At 44.5% G+C, this 15,340-nt stretch overlaps 1 protein-coding gene across 1 annotated transcript in view; it reads left to right on the top strand.

Annotated features, from left to right (window-relative positions):
- CDC45 (cell division cycle 45) overlaps positions 1-15,340 on the top strand; it is a 63,379-nt gene that overhangs the window by 32,759 nt on the left and 15,280 nt on the right. Inside the window, exon 11 of the mRNA XM_040348240.1 lies at positions 3,879-4,010. Within this exon, the coding sequence (XP_040204174.1) occupies positions 3,879-4,010 (132 nt within the window). The remainder of the gene's footprint in view (positions 1-3,878; positions 4,011-15,340) is intronic.

Here is a 15,340-nt window from a genome sequence, read left to right as displayed (position 1 = left end):
CCCCGAATCTTCACAAAAGTGATGATAGAAGTCCTGGCATTCCTGCGGCTCAGGGGACTTTCAATAGTTGCATATCTAGACGATCTTCTGCTGTTTGCACCATCAGCGGAACAGTTGGTTCAGGATCTTCAGGTAGCAAGAGACATCCTGGAAAATTTAGGATGGCTTTTAAACCTAGAAAAGTCCAGTTTAGTCCCAGCCCAGAGAATCACCTTCCTGGGCTATGTGGTGGACTCAACGAGCCAAAGGGTCTTTCTTCCTTCAGAGAAGGTCCTAAAGGTGGACAAGGCCATGTTACGTTTGCAGAGCAGCAGCCAGGTTTCAGTCAGGGAGGCCATGTCAGGGTTGGGATTACTGACATCCACACTTCCGGCAGTACATTGGGCGGGACTGCACTTCCGTCCTCTTCAGTTATTTATTCTGAAGGTTTGGGACCACAGTCAGACCTCTTTGGATGCCTTAATCTCCATCCCAAAACGGGTCAAACGGTCACTCTGGTGGTAGAGAAGGGGAGCAAATCTGTCCCAGGGTCTCGAGTGGATTCTGCCAGTAACCAAGACAGTCACAACCGATGCCAGCGGATCAGGTTGGGGCACGCACTTGGGTCCCAAGTGGGTACAGGGTACCTGGAGGAAAGAAGACGCTCAAAGATCCTCCAATTGGAGGGAGCTGAGAGCAGTAGAACTAGCACTCGGATCCTTTCAGGGGGAACTTCAGGGGCAACATGTGCGAATCCGTTCGGACAATTCCCCAACAGTAGCCTACATCAACAGGCAGGGGGGTACAAAAAGTTGCTCCCTATGGCTTCTGGCAGAAGCCATCCTGAAGTGGGCCGAACTCAATGTATTGTCCCTGTCGGCAACTCACTTGAAAGGAGATCAGAACCAGAAAGCGGACTTCCTCAGCAGAACAACTCTGAGGGAAGGCGACTGGATCTTAAACCAGGAGGTATTCAACATGGTTGTCAGAGATGGGGAATGCCATGCATAGACCTCTTTGCCTCGAGACAAAATACCAAGACAGGTCTTTTCTTCTCCCTAAACAGATGGGACGGGGCACTGGGAATAGACGCACTGGCTCAGACATGGGCATTTTCAAAGTGCTATGCCTTCCCCCCTCCGGTACTGATTCCTGCAGTGTTGAGGAAGCTTCAAGGGGAGAATACGATCCTCATTTTGATTGCCCCGTATTGGCCCAGGAGACCGTGGTTCTCCATTCTAAAACACCTGGCAATAGAACCTCCTTGGATTCTTCTGGCCCAAACCAACCTTCTCACTCAGGGTCCAATCTGCTGCCCTCACGTGGACAGGTGGAACTTGGCGGCCTGGCTTCTGAGGAGTCATTGTTGAGGGGCAGGGACTTTTCTGAACATCTGATCAAGACTCTCCTAAATTGTAGAAAAGTGGAGACTCAAAACATCTACTGTAAAGTGTGGAAACGGTTTAATAGCTGGTGCTCAGAAGGCTCCTTTGACGTTCATAGTTCAGTGGCAGTGCTAGAATTCCTACAGTCAGGAGCAGACAAAGGTTTAGCACTTAGCACATTGAAAGGACAAGTTTCTGTGTTGAGCGTTTTTCTAGAGAAACAACTAGCGTTGGACCCTTGGATAGCAAGGTTCTTTAAAGGTCTAAGTAGACAGAGGCCAGTTAAAGCCTCTTCTCTTCCAATTTGGGACCTCTCTTTGGTTTTACAGGCTCTTACAAAAGAACCCTTTGAACCATTGGAGTCCTGTTCTTTGAAATTAATTACCCTCAAAACAGCGTTTTTAGTGGCAATTACCACGGCAAGGCGAGTAAGTGAACTCGAAGCCCTTTCTATTAGGGCTCCTTATTTTCAAATTTTTCCAGATCGGGTGATTTTTAAGACCGATCCAGCCTTCTTGCCAAAGGTGGCTTCAAAATTTCATAGAAGCCAAGAAATCATCTTACCTACTTTTTGTTCTAATCCTGTGAGGGAACAGGAACGTATATTCCATAATTTAGATGTTAGGAGGTGCATCCTCCAATACCTAGAATGCACTAGACAACTTAGAAAGTCGGAGTCCCTTTTCGTATTATTTTCAGGGTCTAGGAAAGGATCCAAGGCCTCCAGACGAACTATAGCCAGATGGCTTAAATCGGCTATTGTTCAAGCTTATGAGTTAGGAGGGTCAGACCCCCCAGACGGGATCAGGGCACATTCCACTAGAGCGGCTGCAACGTCACAGGCGGAATGGGCTGGTTTTTCTCCGGAGCTAATTTGTAGGGCTGCAACGTGGTCCAGCTTTTAACACGTTTGTCAAGCACTACAGATTGGATCTGCTGTCAGCCAAGGACCAAGCCTTTGGTCGTAAAGTTCTGCAAGCAGTAGTCCCACCCTAAGGTAAGGTGCTCGCTTATCCTCTCTAAGATGGCTGTCCTGAAAGACGATCCAGGGAAATATGGAGTTACTTACCGGTAACGTCCTTTTCCATGAGTCTTTCAGGACAGCACCGGTACCCACCCAGGTACTGGACGTCTAAGGACTCCTCACATAAGACCGTCAGGTAAGACTATAATGTTTGTGTTGTATGACGTGTTCTTGTGTCTCCCCAGTTGGCCGGAGGTGCTCGTGAAAAACTGAAGGGCCAGTGGGAGGATGAGACTCAAATATCTGATTGAAGGCGGTGTTTCCTGAGAGGGGAGGAGCCGGGATCTCTCTAAGGTGGCTGTCCTGAAAGACTCCCGGAAAAGGACGTTACCGGTAAGTAACTCCATATTTTTGTCAAAATTAATGCAGCTTCACCAATAACTTACACATTTTTGGCTGCTATTACTTCCTGTCGGCTCCTTCTTTCCATATAACCCAGTTTGTGGGCATCCCCCTTGTGGAACTGAAGCAGAGCTCTGTTACCATCTTCTCTGCTGTGAGAGAACCTGTCGCATGTGTTTACAGTTGTGTTTGTGTAAACTGTCCCATTTTTTTTTTTTTTTTTTACACAAAATAAAGAATACTTGCAGCTAACAGGCATATTTTAACTTGTAGGTTTTCTATTATCCAGTTATAACTAGTGCCATGTTCTCTGGTTACTGTATGGTACCTCCTCTCTGTCAGAAAAAATGGCTGGTCACTGTGACTCACATTTTTGTCCGTTATCTAAATGCTGCCTTCTTTTAGACAGTGCTGCAGTGTGATCCTGTGGCATTGATACCAGAACTAGAAGAGGGCAAGGGTTCACATTACTAGAACATAAGGCAGTGATATGTAGCGAGTTTGATGCTGGCATTTGCACAACATAATTTCTATCCCTCTCCCCTTTGTATCTCAACCAGACTAGATACATTTTTAGATAAATTGTAACTAAAGATCCACTTTAAGGGTGATTGCTAAATTTGTTAAAAGAATGAAAAACATGTCGCCATGAGTCTTGCAAGATGTGTATATGACTGTGTCCCCCCCCCATATTTTCTTTAGCTGATTTAAGTTTCATTCCAGTGGCTAGAGCATGTAATGGCTGTTGTCTGTCTTTCTTTGGGTAGAGCAAGCAGACAGTTTTGGCTAGGCTAAATAAATAAATAACAATGGTTTGAATTCAGAATGTAATGTATGAAGTTATATTCTCTTTTACGTTCTGATTTGGTCACCCTCTCCTCAATGCGTTCTTTGCTGTGCCTATTACTGGACTCTTAGGTAGCCTGCACATATCATTCACATGCATCATGAGGAAGACATTGATGGAGGACATTTACAGAGGTAAATATTCCCAGAGAAGCCATATGTGACTTCACTCACTGATGCACAAATCTTGCTCCACCTAAACGAGAGAATAATGTGGGGATTTTTTGTAACTGTCAAAATACAATTTGACACGTGTCTGTTTTAATTACTTATCAATATTTTTCCTTAATTCTGGAATTTAGTATGCGTCTTTCATTATATCAACATTGGTCTATGTTTGAAAGCATATGTAACTCATGTTACACTTCCTCTGCTCTCAAACTTTGGTCTGTTCAAGGCCAGAAAAGGCTTCAAGAGTTCCTGGCTGACATGGGGTAATGTAGTTTTTGCACTTTAATCATCTTAATTTTTATGTCCACTTGCACTCCTTATTCTACCAATATTGCCACATTTTCCTGTAAATACTGGGCAAAACGAGATTTTAAAATATGCAAAGGTTGATTCTCTGCTTCAATTTCTGTCACGATTTGGAGGTTCTTCTTCCAAATGAAGAGTGTGTGTGTGTGGGGTGTTTTTTTTTTTTTTTTTATTTTTTTTCTCTCACAAAGATTTCTTTAATAAACAGTAAGGCTGCGTTCACGGGCACACTGAGGCTTCACAGATGGGTACTGATATGCTTTGTTACTATTGTTAAAGTTCATTTTGCTTAAAAAATTTAACAGTGTAATTACATGAAATCATTTACAAGGGCTTGTTTAGGGGTGGGGCAGGGGAGGTGTTGGGTGGGGCAACTGGTGGCGAGGAACTCTTAAGGCCTGGCTAGTGGCTCAGGACTTGCAATTTTGAGCCCTGATTTAGCTAGTTGCTTGATTCTTTGAATCTAATACAGTAGCTTGATAGTTTAAACCACTGTTCTGATACAAGCACGGAAGTTGTAGAAAAGTCAGAAGCACTTAACCACTTAAGGACCTTAGGTGTTTTTCAGATTTGGTGTTTGCAAGACTAAAACAGTTTTTTTTGCTAGAAAATTTACTTAAAACCCCCAAACATATATATATATATATATATATATATATATATATATATATATATATATATATATATATATATATATATATATATATATATATATATATATATATATATATATATATATATATATATATATATATATAATTTTTTTTTTTTTTTCTAACACCCTAGAGAATAAAATGGCGGCCATTGCAATACTTTTTGTCACACCGTATTTGCGCAGCAGTCTTTTTTTTGGAAAAAATTCACTTTTTGGAATTAAATAAAACAATAAATTTGGCCCAATTTTTTTTTTATATATATTGTGAAAGATAATGTTACGCCGAGTAAAATGATACCCAACATTTCACACTTAAAAATTGCGCCCGCTCGTGGCATGGCGTCAAACTTTTACCCTTAATCTCGATAGGCGAAGTTTTAAAAATTCTATAGGTTGCATCTTTTGAGCTACAGAGAGTAGGTCTAGGGCTATAATTATTGCACTCGCTCTAACAATCGCGGTGATACCTCACTTGTGTAGTTTGAACACCGTTTTCATATACGGGCGCTACTCACGTATGCGTTCGCTTCTGTGCGCAAGCTTGTCGGGACGGTGCGCTTAAAATTTTTTTATTTTTTATTTTTTTTGTTTTCTTATTTATTTTTATTTTATTTTTTACACTGAAAAAAAAAAAATTGATCACTTTTATTCCTATAACAAGGAATGTAAACATCCCTTGTAATAGAAAAAATGCATGACAGGTCCTCCTTTAAATATGAGATCTGGGGTCAAAAAGACCTCAGATCTCATATTTAGACTTGAATGCAAAAAAAAAAAAAATGGAAATTTTGTCATTTGAAAAAAATGACATTTAAAAAATGTGCCTTTTAAGATGCATGGGCGGGACTGACGTTTTGACGTCCCTTCCGCCCTGCTAGGCTATGGGGATAGGTGGGGGCCATCTTGCCCTCACTCGCATCCCCACACAGCAGGCTGAAGGACCCGATCGCCTCCGCCGCTACCGACGGCTCCGGTAAGTGGCGGGAGCCCTCTCCCGCCGACAACGGCGAATCCGTCGCGGAGACCGCCATTATAGTTTTACAGGACCGCTCATGCTAAAGATGGATACCTCGGTTGTGGCAGCAGCTGCTGCCGTTACCGAGATATCCATCTTTAAAAAAACGACGTACATATACATGAGCAGGTCCTTAAGTGGCTAAGCTGGCCATAGATGTAACCAATCTCATCTGGTTTGGTAGGGACTGGCAGAGATTCAATACATCTATGGGCAGGCTGGTTGTACCAAAGTTGATTCATCACACAACTTCAGCACAGCCAGCCTGTTGGATTTTTTGCGTTCGACCACAGCAGTGACCATTGTGTTCTGCTGGCGGGGAGCCTTCCCTGCCGAGAGAACATGGTGGCGCAGTGGTTCCTTCAACATTATGGGCTGCTTTAGTTGTGTGTTTTTAAGACAAGAATTCTAATCCAGAAGCAAATGTCGGCATGACAGGCAGGAACTTGTGTTTTTAGAATAAACTCCTTTTCTGCTGTAAAAATTGGCAGATACACACAGGGTAGTTATAGAAAATAATCATGTTTGCCAGTCCTTCTTCTGGTTGTGCAGTGTAATATAGACCTGTAGCACCTCCCCTACTTTTAGTACGGCGCTACACAAAAGTTAGTGGGGAATGGGAGGCTTAGTTTTACTCCCATTCACAAATTATGGAAATTCAGGCTGCTGTCCATTCCAGAATTTGTCCTGTAGGTCAGTCTGCGCTCCAGGGGTGCGTTGACACCCCTGGGCGGCAGTTGGCGCTAGAGGGATTCTGGCAGACCCACCTGCTCCCAGAAGCCAATCAGGAATCTTCCCTCGTTGGGCATGCTGGGGGGGGGATATATCTCGGGCAGCCGCTTTTGGCGGGTTCTGCTTTGCGGGGCCCGAGTTCCAGGTGCGGTACCCACCTTCGGGGTACGCGCATCCATGGGCCCCGCCACCGTGTCCTGCCATGCTGAGGCCATGTACCATGCGGAGCCTCTTCCTACTATTGAAAGGGGCCCCAGCGACTTGCGGGGTCCCTGCTTTCTGCTGAGAGGATCCTAAGCTGGGAGCTGTGCGATGGGGGATTGGCCCGGGAGAACCTAGAACTAGAGGTTGTCCAGGAGGCCTAGACGAACCATCGGGGATCCGGTCACCACACTGTATGACAGGTATGCTCAAGCTGTCAGTGGGTGACATTGATTGAACTGACTGTGAGGATTCACTCAAACGGTTTTATCACCAATCTAAAATTCTCCAGCCTGTGGCAGAGGCCCTGAGTCAGGCCTGTGGCAGAGGTCTGTTTCCTCCCAGTGATTTATAAGTGACGCTCCGGCTGACAGGCCCGAGATAGCTGCCTGTCCGGGGGCACTTTACCCCCCCTGATTGGGGTGGCGACGAATTGAGCTACACTATTGCTGAGAGCAGGCTTGCTCTCTCTGAATATCCAAGGCCTGATACTAAAAGTTCCTCTACGCTCATCAACCTTCTCTATCGTGTGTCATGTTGATGTTGGCCAGGTTGGGCTTTGGAATAAAGCATTGAAAAACTGAATTGATGTCTGGACAATTGCTCTTTGCTTAAACTCACAGAAGTCACCCCTAGACCAAGTCAAGAAGGTAACTTAGAAAGCCAATCCCAAACTAATCAGTGGCTCCTTCGGGGGTGAGCGCTACAGACCCTTTTCCCTTTATCAACATGCTGTCTGCTGCTGTTCTGTATTTTCTCTACAGCTTGGTATGAGCTGCATTGGGGAAAAACCTCAGATTAACTTCACTGGTAGGTAACCTCACTGATTCTCCACTAAAATAGCTTTTATTTTTGTCGTACAGTATGGGACACCGCTTCTTTAGTCCTTACCATAGGTTATATTTGGCTACCTTGAGGTGACTAAACGCTTTCAAAAAGAATGTTGCAGGGACATCTCCCTGTATAACTCCTCTTCCTATCTCCAGCATTATTTTTTTGCAGCTTCCTTAGGTGATGGGCCCCTTCTCTCTGAGAATCTTGCCTCTTTCCTATGGGAGGTTCTTTCTCGATTCTTCGATCAAGCCCCCTGGGATAGATAACCCCCATAACGGTTGGGGTTTCTGGATCTTGGGATGTGGGGGGATTGTTCCTGGACCTTGTTGGGTGATAAAAGTGGGGCTGGCCTGCAGAGTTGCTGAGCGTGTTGCATCCTTCTTCTGAAGGCGCGTCTCTTGACATGTAGTGCAATATGTGGGTGAACTGCAGGGTGGCTTACAGGTCTAGGGCTTCCATCCGCAGGTGTCAAAGCCATGTCCCTGGAGTCCCCCGTGGGAGTATGCATACAGCCAGGATGGTGTCTGAACCCCTTTAATCCTGAATATGTCAGCAGTGAGTAGACTGGAAGCCCTCTAAACATTCTTGCCCAGCTTGTTAATATTGTAGCCTTTTTTTTGGAAAATATGAATTTGGCACCATTTGGCCCCCCCCCCCCAGTCTAGCTCACACTGGTATTGCACATAACACGTGGCAGATCACTAGCTCAAGCTCAGCACATAGCTGCCGTTGGTGTGGTAGTCTGTCTACATGGGGCCATTTTGTTCTCCCTGCCTTCTTCTAGCCGTTCTGCTGGCTGTTTGGCCACACAATCTTCCTTCTTTTTTTAATCCACAGAGGAATTTAATGTCAAAATTCATGGGTAGAATCTCAGGTTTTTATAGAGGTTATTAATGGCATGGATTACAACAGGGGTGGCATCCATCCCTCCTGAATTGGTGAATCAGTCTTTGACTTTGTTCTTGAGCCTGACATGTTGCCCAAGGAGGAGGTAATTGAGGGCAATTCTTCCTTCCTACTAAGGAATCGGGCGTGGATGACATTTCTGCGCTGAACATTTCATCCAAATTTTAAGGATACCACTGCTATCCCTAGTCATGCTGTACACCCTTGCTTGGCATTAAAGCACTCTGAGCCTGCTCACCCCAAGGATTCCAGCATTGAGTCCCTTAAATTGCCCCAACTGGGTAAGACTGTCCTAGTCCACCTCCTGGTGGAGCCTGTCCTAATATAGGGATTGGGTTCCTTCCAAGAATTTTTATGCCTCAAACATTTTGCTCAGCAGTATCCTGTTGAGGAAAGTTTTTTTTTTTGTGTGTGTGTGTGTGTGTGTGTGTGTGTGTGTGTGTGTGTGTGTGTATTAGGGCCGAAACAACTAATCGATTCATTATGAAATATATCGATTACAATTTTCATAATCAATTAATCGGCCATTAACATAATGGGGTTAAAAAAACTAAAATTAGCCTTTTTATTAGTACAAAAAAAGCAAATCGCTACTGTAAATATTACTTTCACTGTCCCACAGTAAAAAAAATGAACCCCTTACAGTAGCGATTATTTGCTCTTTTTGTACTTATTTTTGTTTTTTTGAACCCCATTATGTTACTAAACATCTCAGGCCTGGGTCACACCTCTGTGTTTTTGGTGCTTTTTGCAGAAACACACTACAGTTTATTTACACGTTTTCCTATGGGACATGTTCACATCCATGATTTATTTTATTTTTTTTCAGCTGCTGCGTATTTGGAAAGGGCAAGGACTTTTTAACGCGAAACGGGGCTATTTTTTTTTTTGGTTCAATATACTTCAATGGAGAAGCTGCAGAAAAGCATGTAATGTGTTTTTGCGGCAATTTGTGTTTTGTAATCTGCCCAACAACAAATTGGCCCAAAAAAATGTAAAAAATCCGAAATAATAATCGGCCAACTAATCAATCAAATTTTTTTTTTTTGTTTGTGTATGTCAAAATTCATGGGTCAGAAAGTCCGGTCAGAAAAGCAGCAAAACCGTGTATTCTTCCAGGAAAAAAAAAAAAAAAAAAGATATCTATCTATCGGGTCATAGATGTGCAAAGGTTCAGCCTGGTCTTTTAAAATGTGTCTTATCAGATGCTAGTTTTTGTTGAAAGGTTCTGCAAGCGGCTACATGATTCCCCCCCCCCCCCTTTTTTTTTGTTCTGTGTGCTCCCCTTAATGGATGATTTTAAGATAAAAAGATTTATGTACTCGCTGTAAAATTATTTTTCTGACAGCATGCTTACTTGAACTGGTGGGAGGGGTTATATTCTGAAGGGGCCTATTGTCCATTTTCCTGTAGGTGGCAGTATTGGTCAATTTGCTTTTTCTAATCACGCAGTGTTCCTCAATGTATTTTATAGTGAGTACGAAAAATCCTATTTTTTTTTTTTTTTGCATCTCGATTCTGCTGTAACCATTTTACCTTTGCTGTGTAAAGACTGGTTTCCCCTTGTTTCCACTAACCTGCTAAATGCAACACATTATTTGTGGTTTAAAAGTTGTTTTTTGTTCCCCCCCCCCACTACTTGTAGATTGTCTACCAAATTTTACTTTTTTTTTTTTTTTTTTTTCTAGCACTGCAGCTAATGACTATAGTCCAACTGTTTTTACTTTTCTTGTGTAGTTTTAGGCCCCATGCACACGAGACGCTGGTAAACGCATGTTCAGAAGCAGTTGGACAGCATTTTGAACTGCCCCCGAACACATTCAATGTTATCCTGTGTGTCCATGCACACAGTCTCGTTTATTGCCTTTTTCCCAAGGCGTCTTCCAGGACAGCCCTTGAGAGATGGAGCTCCTCCCTGGACAGGAAACACATCACCCCCAGCTCTTTAAAAGGCGGTCCCTCAGGCATCTGTTCAGTTTTATGTGTTTCCTCAGACGGAGGAGACATGTCACCACGAGGAACCGTCTTTTTTACAGGGGGATGGATCAGGGAGAGTATCCATCTCTAAAGGGCTGGGGAAGGCAGCTGGGCTGATTGTTCCCCTACCTTAAAAATCTCTCCATTTCTTTGGCCACGGGTTCCCTCCGCTTGTGCATGGAGTTTCCCGTTCCTTCGTTCATCCGGTGCCCGGCGAGGGAGTGGGCATGGCGGCGGCGTCTGACAGGCGGGAGAATCTCTCCTTACGGTGGACGCCGTGACCCGGAAGTCGCTGGGCGTAACCTCCGGGCCTGATGCGCGTCATCACTGTGCGCCGGAAACTCAGGTTCCGGTTTCTTGGCGCGGGATTCGAAGGAAGGCCGAGTCGGCGCGATATAAGGCAGCAAGCGTGGGCTATACTCTGCCTATACACGGAAGCAGCATGGACGCTGCACAAGGAGTCCGGCGCCGGCTCTTCACAGGTAGGCTGGCTGTGCCAGAACCTTTTCTCCTGTGTTTTCACCTGTATTCAAAAGGGAGCTAGATGGGTCTGTTAGTCCTATATTTTAGCTCAGTGGGCACCTTAGAACAGGGGAGGAGGGGGATCTTGCATATAAGTAACACTAAAGTAGCTCTCTCTCTCTCTCTCTCTCTCGTTTTTTCTATCAGAGAGAATCAAAGGAAGTTAAAAACCCTTCTAAGGATAAAAAGAAATGTGCCACATGTAATGCAAGGCTTGCTTCTGGATATACCAAAAGTTTATGCGGTCCCTGTATTGCTACTGTGGTGAATAGCGAAGAAGATTCCCCACTCAATAAATTTCTGGGTTCATTTAAAGATGAAATGCAAGCCACCTTTCAATCATTCAGAAAACTAATTGCTGACACACAGATTGCAGGTTCAGCTGCTAGACAGCAGGAGGTGCCCACCTCTCCAATTCTGGTAGCATCAGGAACAGGTGATCCTGTAGAGAATGAGATTTCCCTTGATAATTCTGATGCAGATTCTTCCCAGGGAGATTCTGGGCAAGAAAATGTTCAGGATGACTCCCACACCCCTACTAGATTCAAACTCTCCCAGGAGGAGGTAGATGAACTAATTGGGGCTATTCATGAGACATTAGAGTTGAAGGAGGAAAAAGCTTCGCTTTCACGCCATGATAAAATGTATCAGGGGTTAAGCAGGAAAAAACAGAAGGTTTTTCCAGTGCACAAAATAGTTTCAGACTTGGTCCTGAAAGAATGGGAGGAACCTGACAAGAGGCCCTTCTTTTCAGGGGGTTTAAAAAGGAGATTCCCCTTTGATGAGGACCCTGCTGCGGTCTGGAATCAATCTCCAAAACTTGATGCCCCACTAGCAAAGGTATCTAAACACTCAGACCTCGTGTTCGAGGACATGGGACATTTAGCGGATCCTATGGATAAAAGAGGGGATGTTATCCTCAAAAGATCCTGGGACACGGCCATGGCTAACCTTAAGCCAGCATTAGCAACCACGTGTGTAGCACGTAATTTAGAGTTTTGGCTCAAACAATTGCAGGAACACCTGACAGCAGGTACGTCTAGAGAAGAGTTGTTAAAATCCTTTCCCATGCTGTTTAAAGCCGTGGGCTTTATTGCCGATGCCTCGGCAGAATCGGTAAAACTTTCAGCCAGGGCAGCTTCTCTATCAGTGGCTGCGAGGAGAACTCTTTGGCTCAAAACCTGGCCGGGAGACACTGCCTCTAAGTTACGCCTTTGCAGCGTTCCTTTTTCGGGAAATTTTTTGTTTGGCACTCCGCTAGATGAAGCGTTAGAACGCACTGCGGATAAAAAGAAGACTTTTCCTGACAAGAAAAAGTCAGGTTTCAAGAAGTTTTTTCGTCCCTTTAAAGGGCAAAAGAAAAATCAAGAAAAAGGGAAGTCAAATAGACCCTGGGCGACGCAAGGGGGGAAAAAGAAAGCCAATGTGCTCTTTAACCCTCCTGACAAAAATCCCAAAACCCAGTGATATCAGGATCCAAGTGGGAGGAAGATTGGGGGACTTCTTTCCACAATGGAAAAAACTGACCTCCAACAATTTTGTCAGGGGAGTCATAGAAAGGGGTTATGCTCTGGAGTTCGATCAAGCACCACCAAAAAGGTTCTTGATTACACAACTGGCAAAAAATCAGACAAAAGCACAGGCATTACAGCATCTCATAGGAGAGCTTGTAGATCAGAAGGTCATCATATCAGTTCCCAAACAAGAGGAGGGTCAGGGTTTTTACTCGCACGTCTTTTTAGTGCGGAAGCCGTCAGGCAAGTACCGCCTGATCTTCAACCTGAGACCTTTGAACACGGCCATTCGATACAAAAAGTTCCGGATGGAATCGATCTATTCTGTGAAAAATCTGCTTCAAAAAGATTGTTTCATGGCAAAAATAGATTTGAAGGATGCCTACCTTCATATTCCTATCAGGAAAAGCTCCCAAAAGTTCCTCCGCATAGCAATTCAAATGAGAGAAAAAATTTATCATTTTCAGAGTCAAGCTCTTCCCTTTGGCCTCTCCTCGTCCCCGAGGATCTTTACCAAGATTCTTGCGGAGACACTGGCCCCCCTAAGACTCCAGGGCATAACAGTCGTCCCATACTTAGACGACTTACTGTTCTTAGCACCGACGAGGCAAAAACTGCTGGCAGACCTAGTGGTCGCCCAGCAGTGGTTGACTCAGTTAGGTTGGATCATCAACCAGGAGAAATCAAACCTCATTCCCTCTCAGGAGATCCTGTTTTTGGGCTATATAATAAATTCAACAGAACAGAAGACCTTTCTTCCTCAAGAAAAAATCGATCACATAACTCAACGAGTAGCGCAAATACAGACAAATCTCCCTGTAACAATAAGGGAGATAATGTCGGTTCTAGGCCTCATGACAGCCTCCATACCAGCAGTGAAATGGGCCAGGTTTCACCAAAGACCGCTCCAGTCATTCCTTTTACAGAATCTTTTAGGAAAGGACTTGGAGGACAAAGTGTTTCTTTCAGAAAAAACAAAACAAGCACTTTGGTGGTGGAGAAACCAAAACAATCTGAAAGGAGGTCTGTTGTGGAACCCCTCGGTTGTGCTCATACTGACGACGGACGCCAGCAATCAAGGCTGGGGAGCCCATCTAGGGGATCAATGGGCGCAAGGCCTTTGGAGTCACCTAGAAAAGAAGCGCTCATCAAATTACAGAGAGTTAAAAGCTGTAGCAAAAGGCATGGCAGCATTTCAAGACCAACTAAAACATCAGCATGTGCAGATCAGGTCGGACAACGTCACGTCTGTGGCGTATCTGAACAAGCAGGGGGGAACCAGGAACCCCAGCCTGATGAATATAGCCAAGGAAATGTTTGTTTGGGCAGAAGGGAATCTGGAGTCTCTATCGGCCGTTCATCTCAAAGGTACGCAGAACGGTCTAGCAGATTTTTTGAGCAGACAGTCGATCTCTCAAGAGGAGTGGTCTCTAGATCCGACAGTGTTTGCAGACATAGTTACCAAGTGGGGTCTTCCGGAAATCGACCTTTTCGCAAACAGGAAAAATGCCAAACTACCAAATTTCTTCTCTCTGAATCCAAGAGATCAGCCACTAGCAGTCGATGCCTTACAGAACAGTTGGACATTCAACCTGACCTATGCTTTCCCTCCACTTCATCTTTTGCCGAGAGTCCTCTCCAAATTCAAGATGGAGAAGACTTCCCTCATTTTAATAGCCCCCTTTTGGCCGAAAAGGGTGTGGTTTTCACTTCTATCCTTAGTAGATCGGCCACCCTGGATGTTGCCGTGCAGTCCGGATCTGCTGTCTCAAGGTCCGGTCCAGCACCCCAACCCAACCTTTTTGAATCTGGCGGCTTGGTATCTGAAATAGACATCCTGAAGTCTAAGGGTCTATCAGACAGGGTGATCAAAACTCTGTTGCAGAGTCGCAAGCCAAATACCAGAGCAATTTATCAGAAACACTGGAAAAAATTTAATCTCTGGCTGAAAGAGAATAGGAAGAGAGAATACGATTCTCCAACAATTTTAGAATTCTTACAAGAAGGCATCGACAAGAAATTGGCTTTAAGTACTATTAAAGTTCAAATTGTGGCCTTATCAGTTTACGTTCAACGCTCACTGCAGCAAGATCCACTTATTAACAGATTTTGTAAGGCAGTAGCTAAACAACGACCGGTCCCATGCCGAAAAGTACCGACATGGGATCTTTCCATTATGTTGAAAGCAGTTATTAGAGAGCCTTTTGAGCCGATATCAGAGGCTTCTCTAAGGTTAATTACTTTAAAGACAGTCTTCTTAATTGCAATGACTACAGCTCGCAGAGTCAGCGAACTCCAGGCTCTATCAATCAGAGAACCTTACATGCAGGTATTGGAGGATCGGGTCATTCTGAGAACGGACCAATCTTTTGTTCCAAAGGTCGCTTCTTCTTTTCACAAGAGTCAGGACATTATTTTACCCTCTTTTTGCAATAAACCTGCAAACAGCAAAGAAGAACAGCTGCATCGGCTGGACGTCCGAAGATGCCTTCTTGCCTATCTAGATGCAACTAAGGAGTTTAGAACATCAGAGGCCCTGTTTGTTCTTTTTTCCGGAAATCGAAAAGGAAAACAAGCTTCAAAAGGGACAATATCCAGGTGGATCAAAATGGCCATCTTGGAAGGGTACAAAACTCTGCACCTGGACCCTCCGCAAGGCTTGAAGGCACATTCTACAAGGGCGTTAGCCACGTCCTGGGCAGAAAAAGCCGGCGCTACCCCTGAGCAGATATGTAAGGCCGCCACGTGGTCAAGCATGTCAACATTCATTCGACACTATCGTTTGGATGTCTTGAGTAATCAAGATCAGGCCTTTGGGAGAAAAGTCCTCCAAGCAGTAGTCCCTCCCTAAACTGGTGAGTGCTTGCTCATCCTCTCAAGGGCTGTCCTGGAAGACGCCTTGGGAAAAACAGAGTTAGTCTTACCGGAAAC

Source organism: Rana temporaria, chromosome 1, assembly GCF_905171775.1.
Source record: "Rana temporaria chromosome 1, aRanTem1.1, whole genome shotgun sequence".
Lineage (NCBI taxonomy): Eukaryota > Metazoa > Chordata > Amphibia > Anura > Ranidae > Rana > Rana temporaria.
Note: the sequence above shows the minus strand (reverse complement) of the source record. Positions and strands in the feature narration are given on the sequence as shown.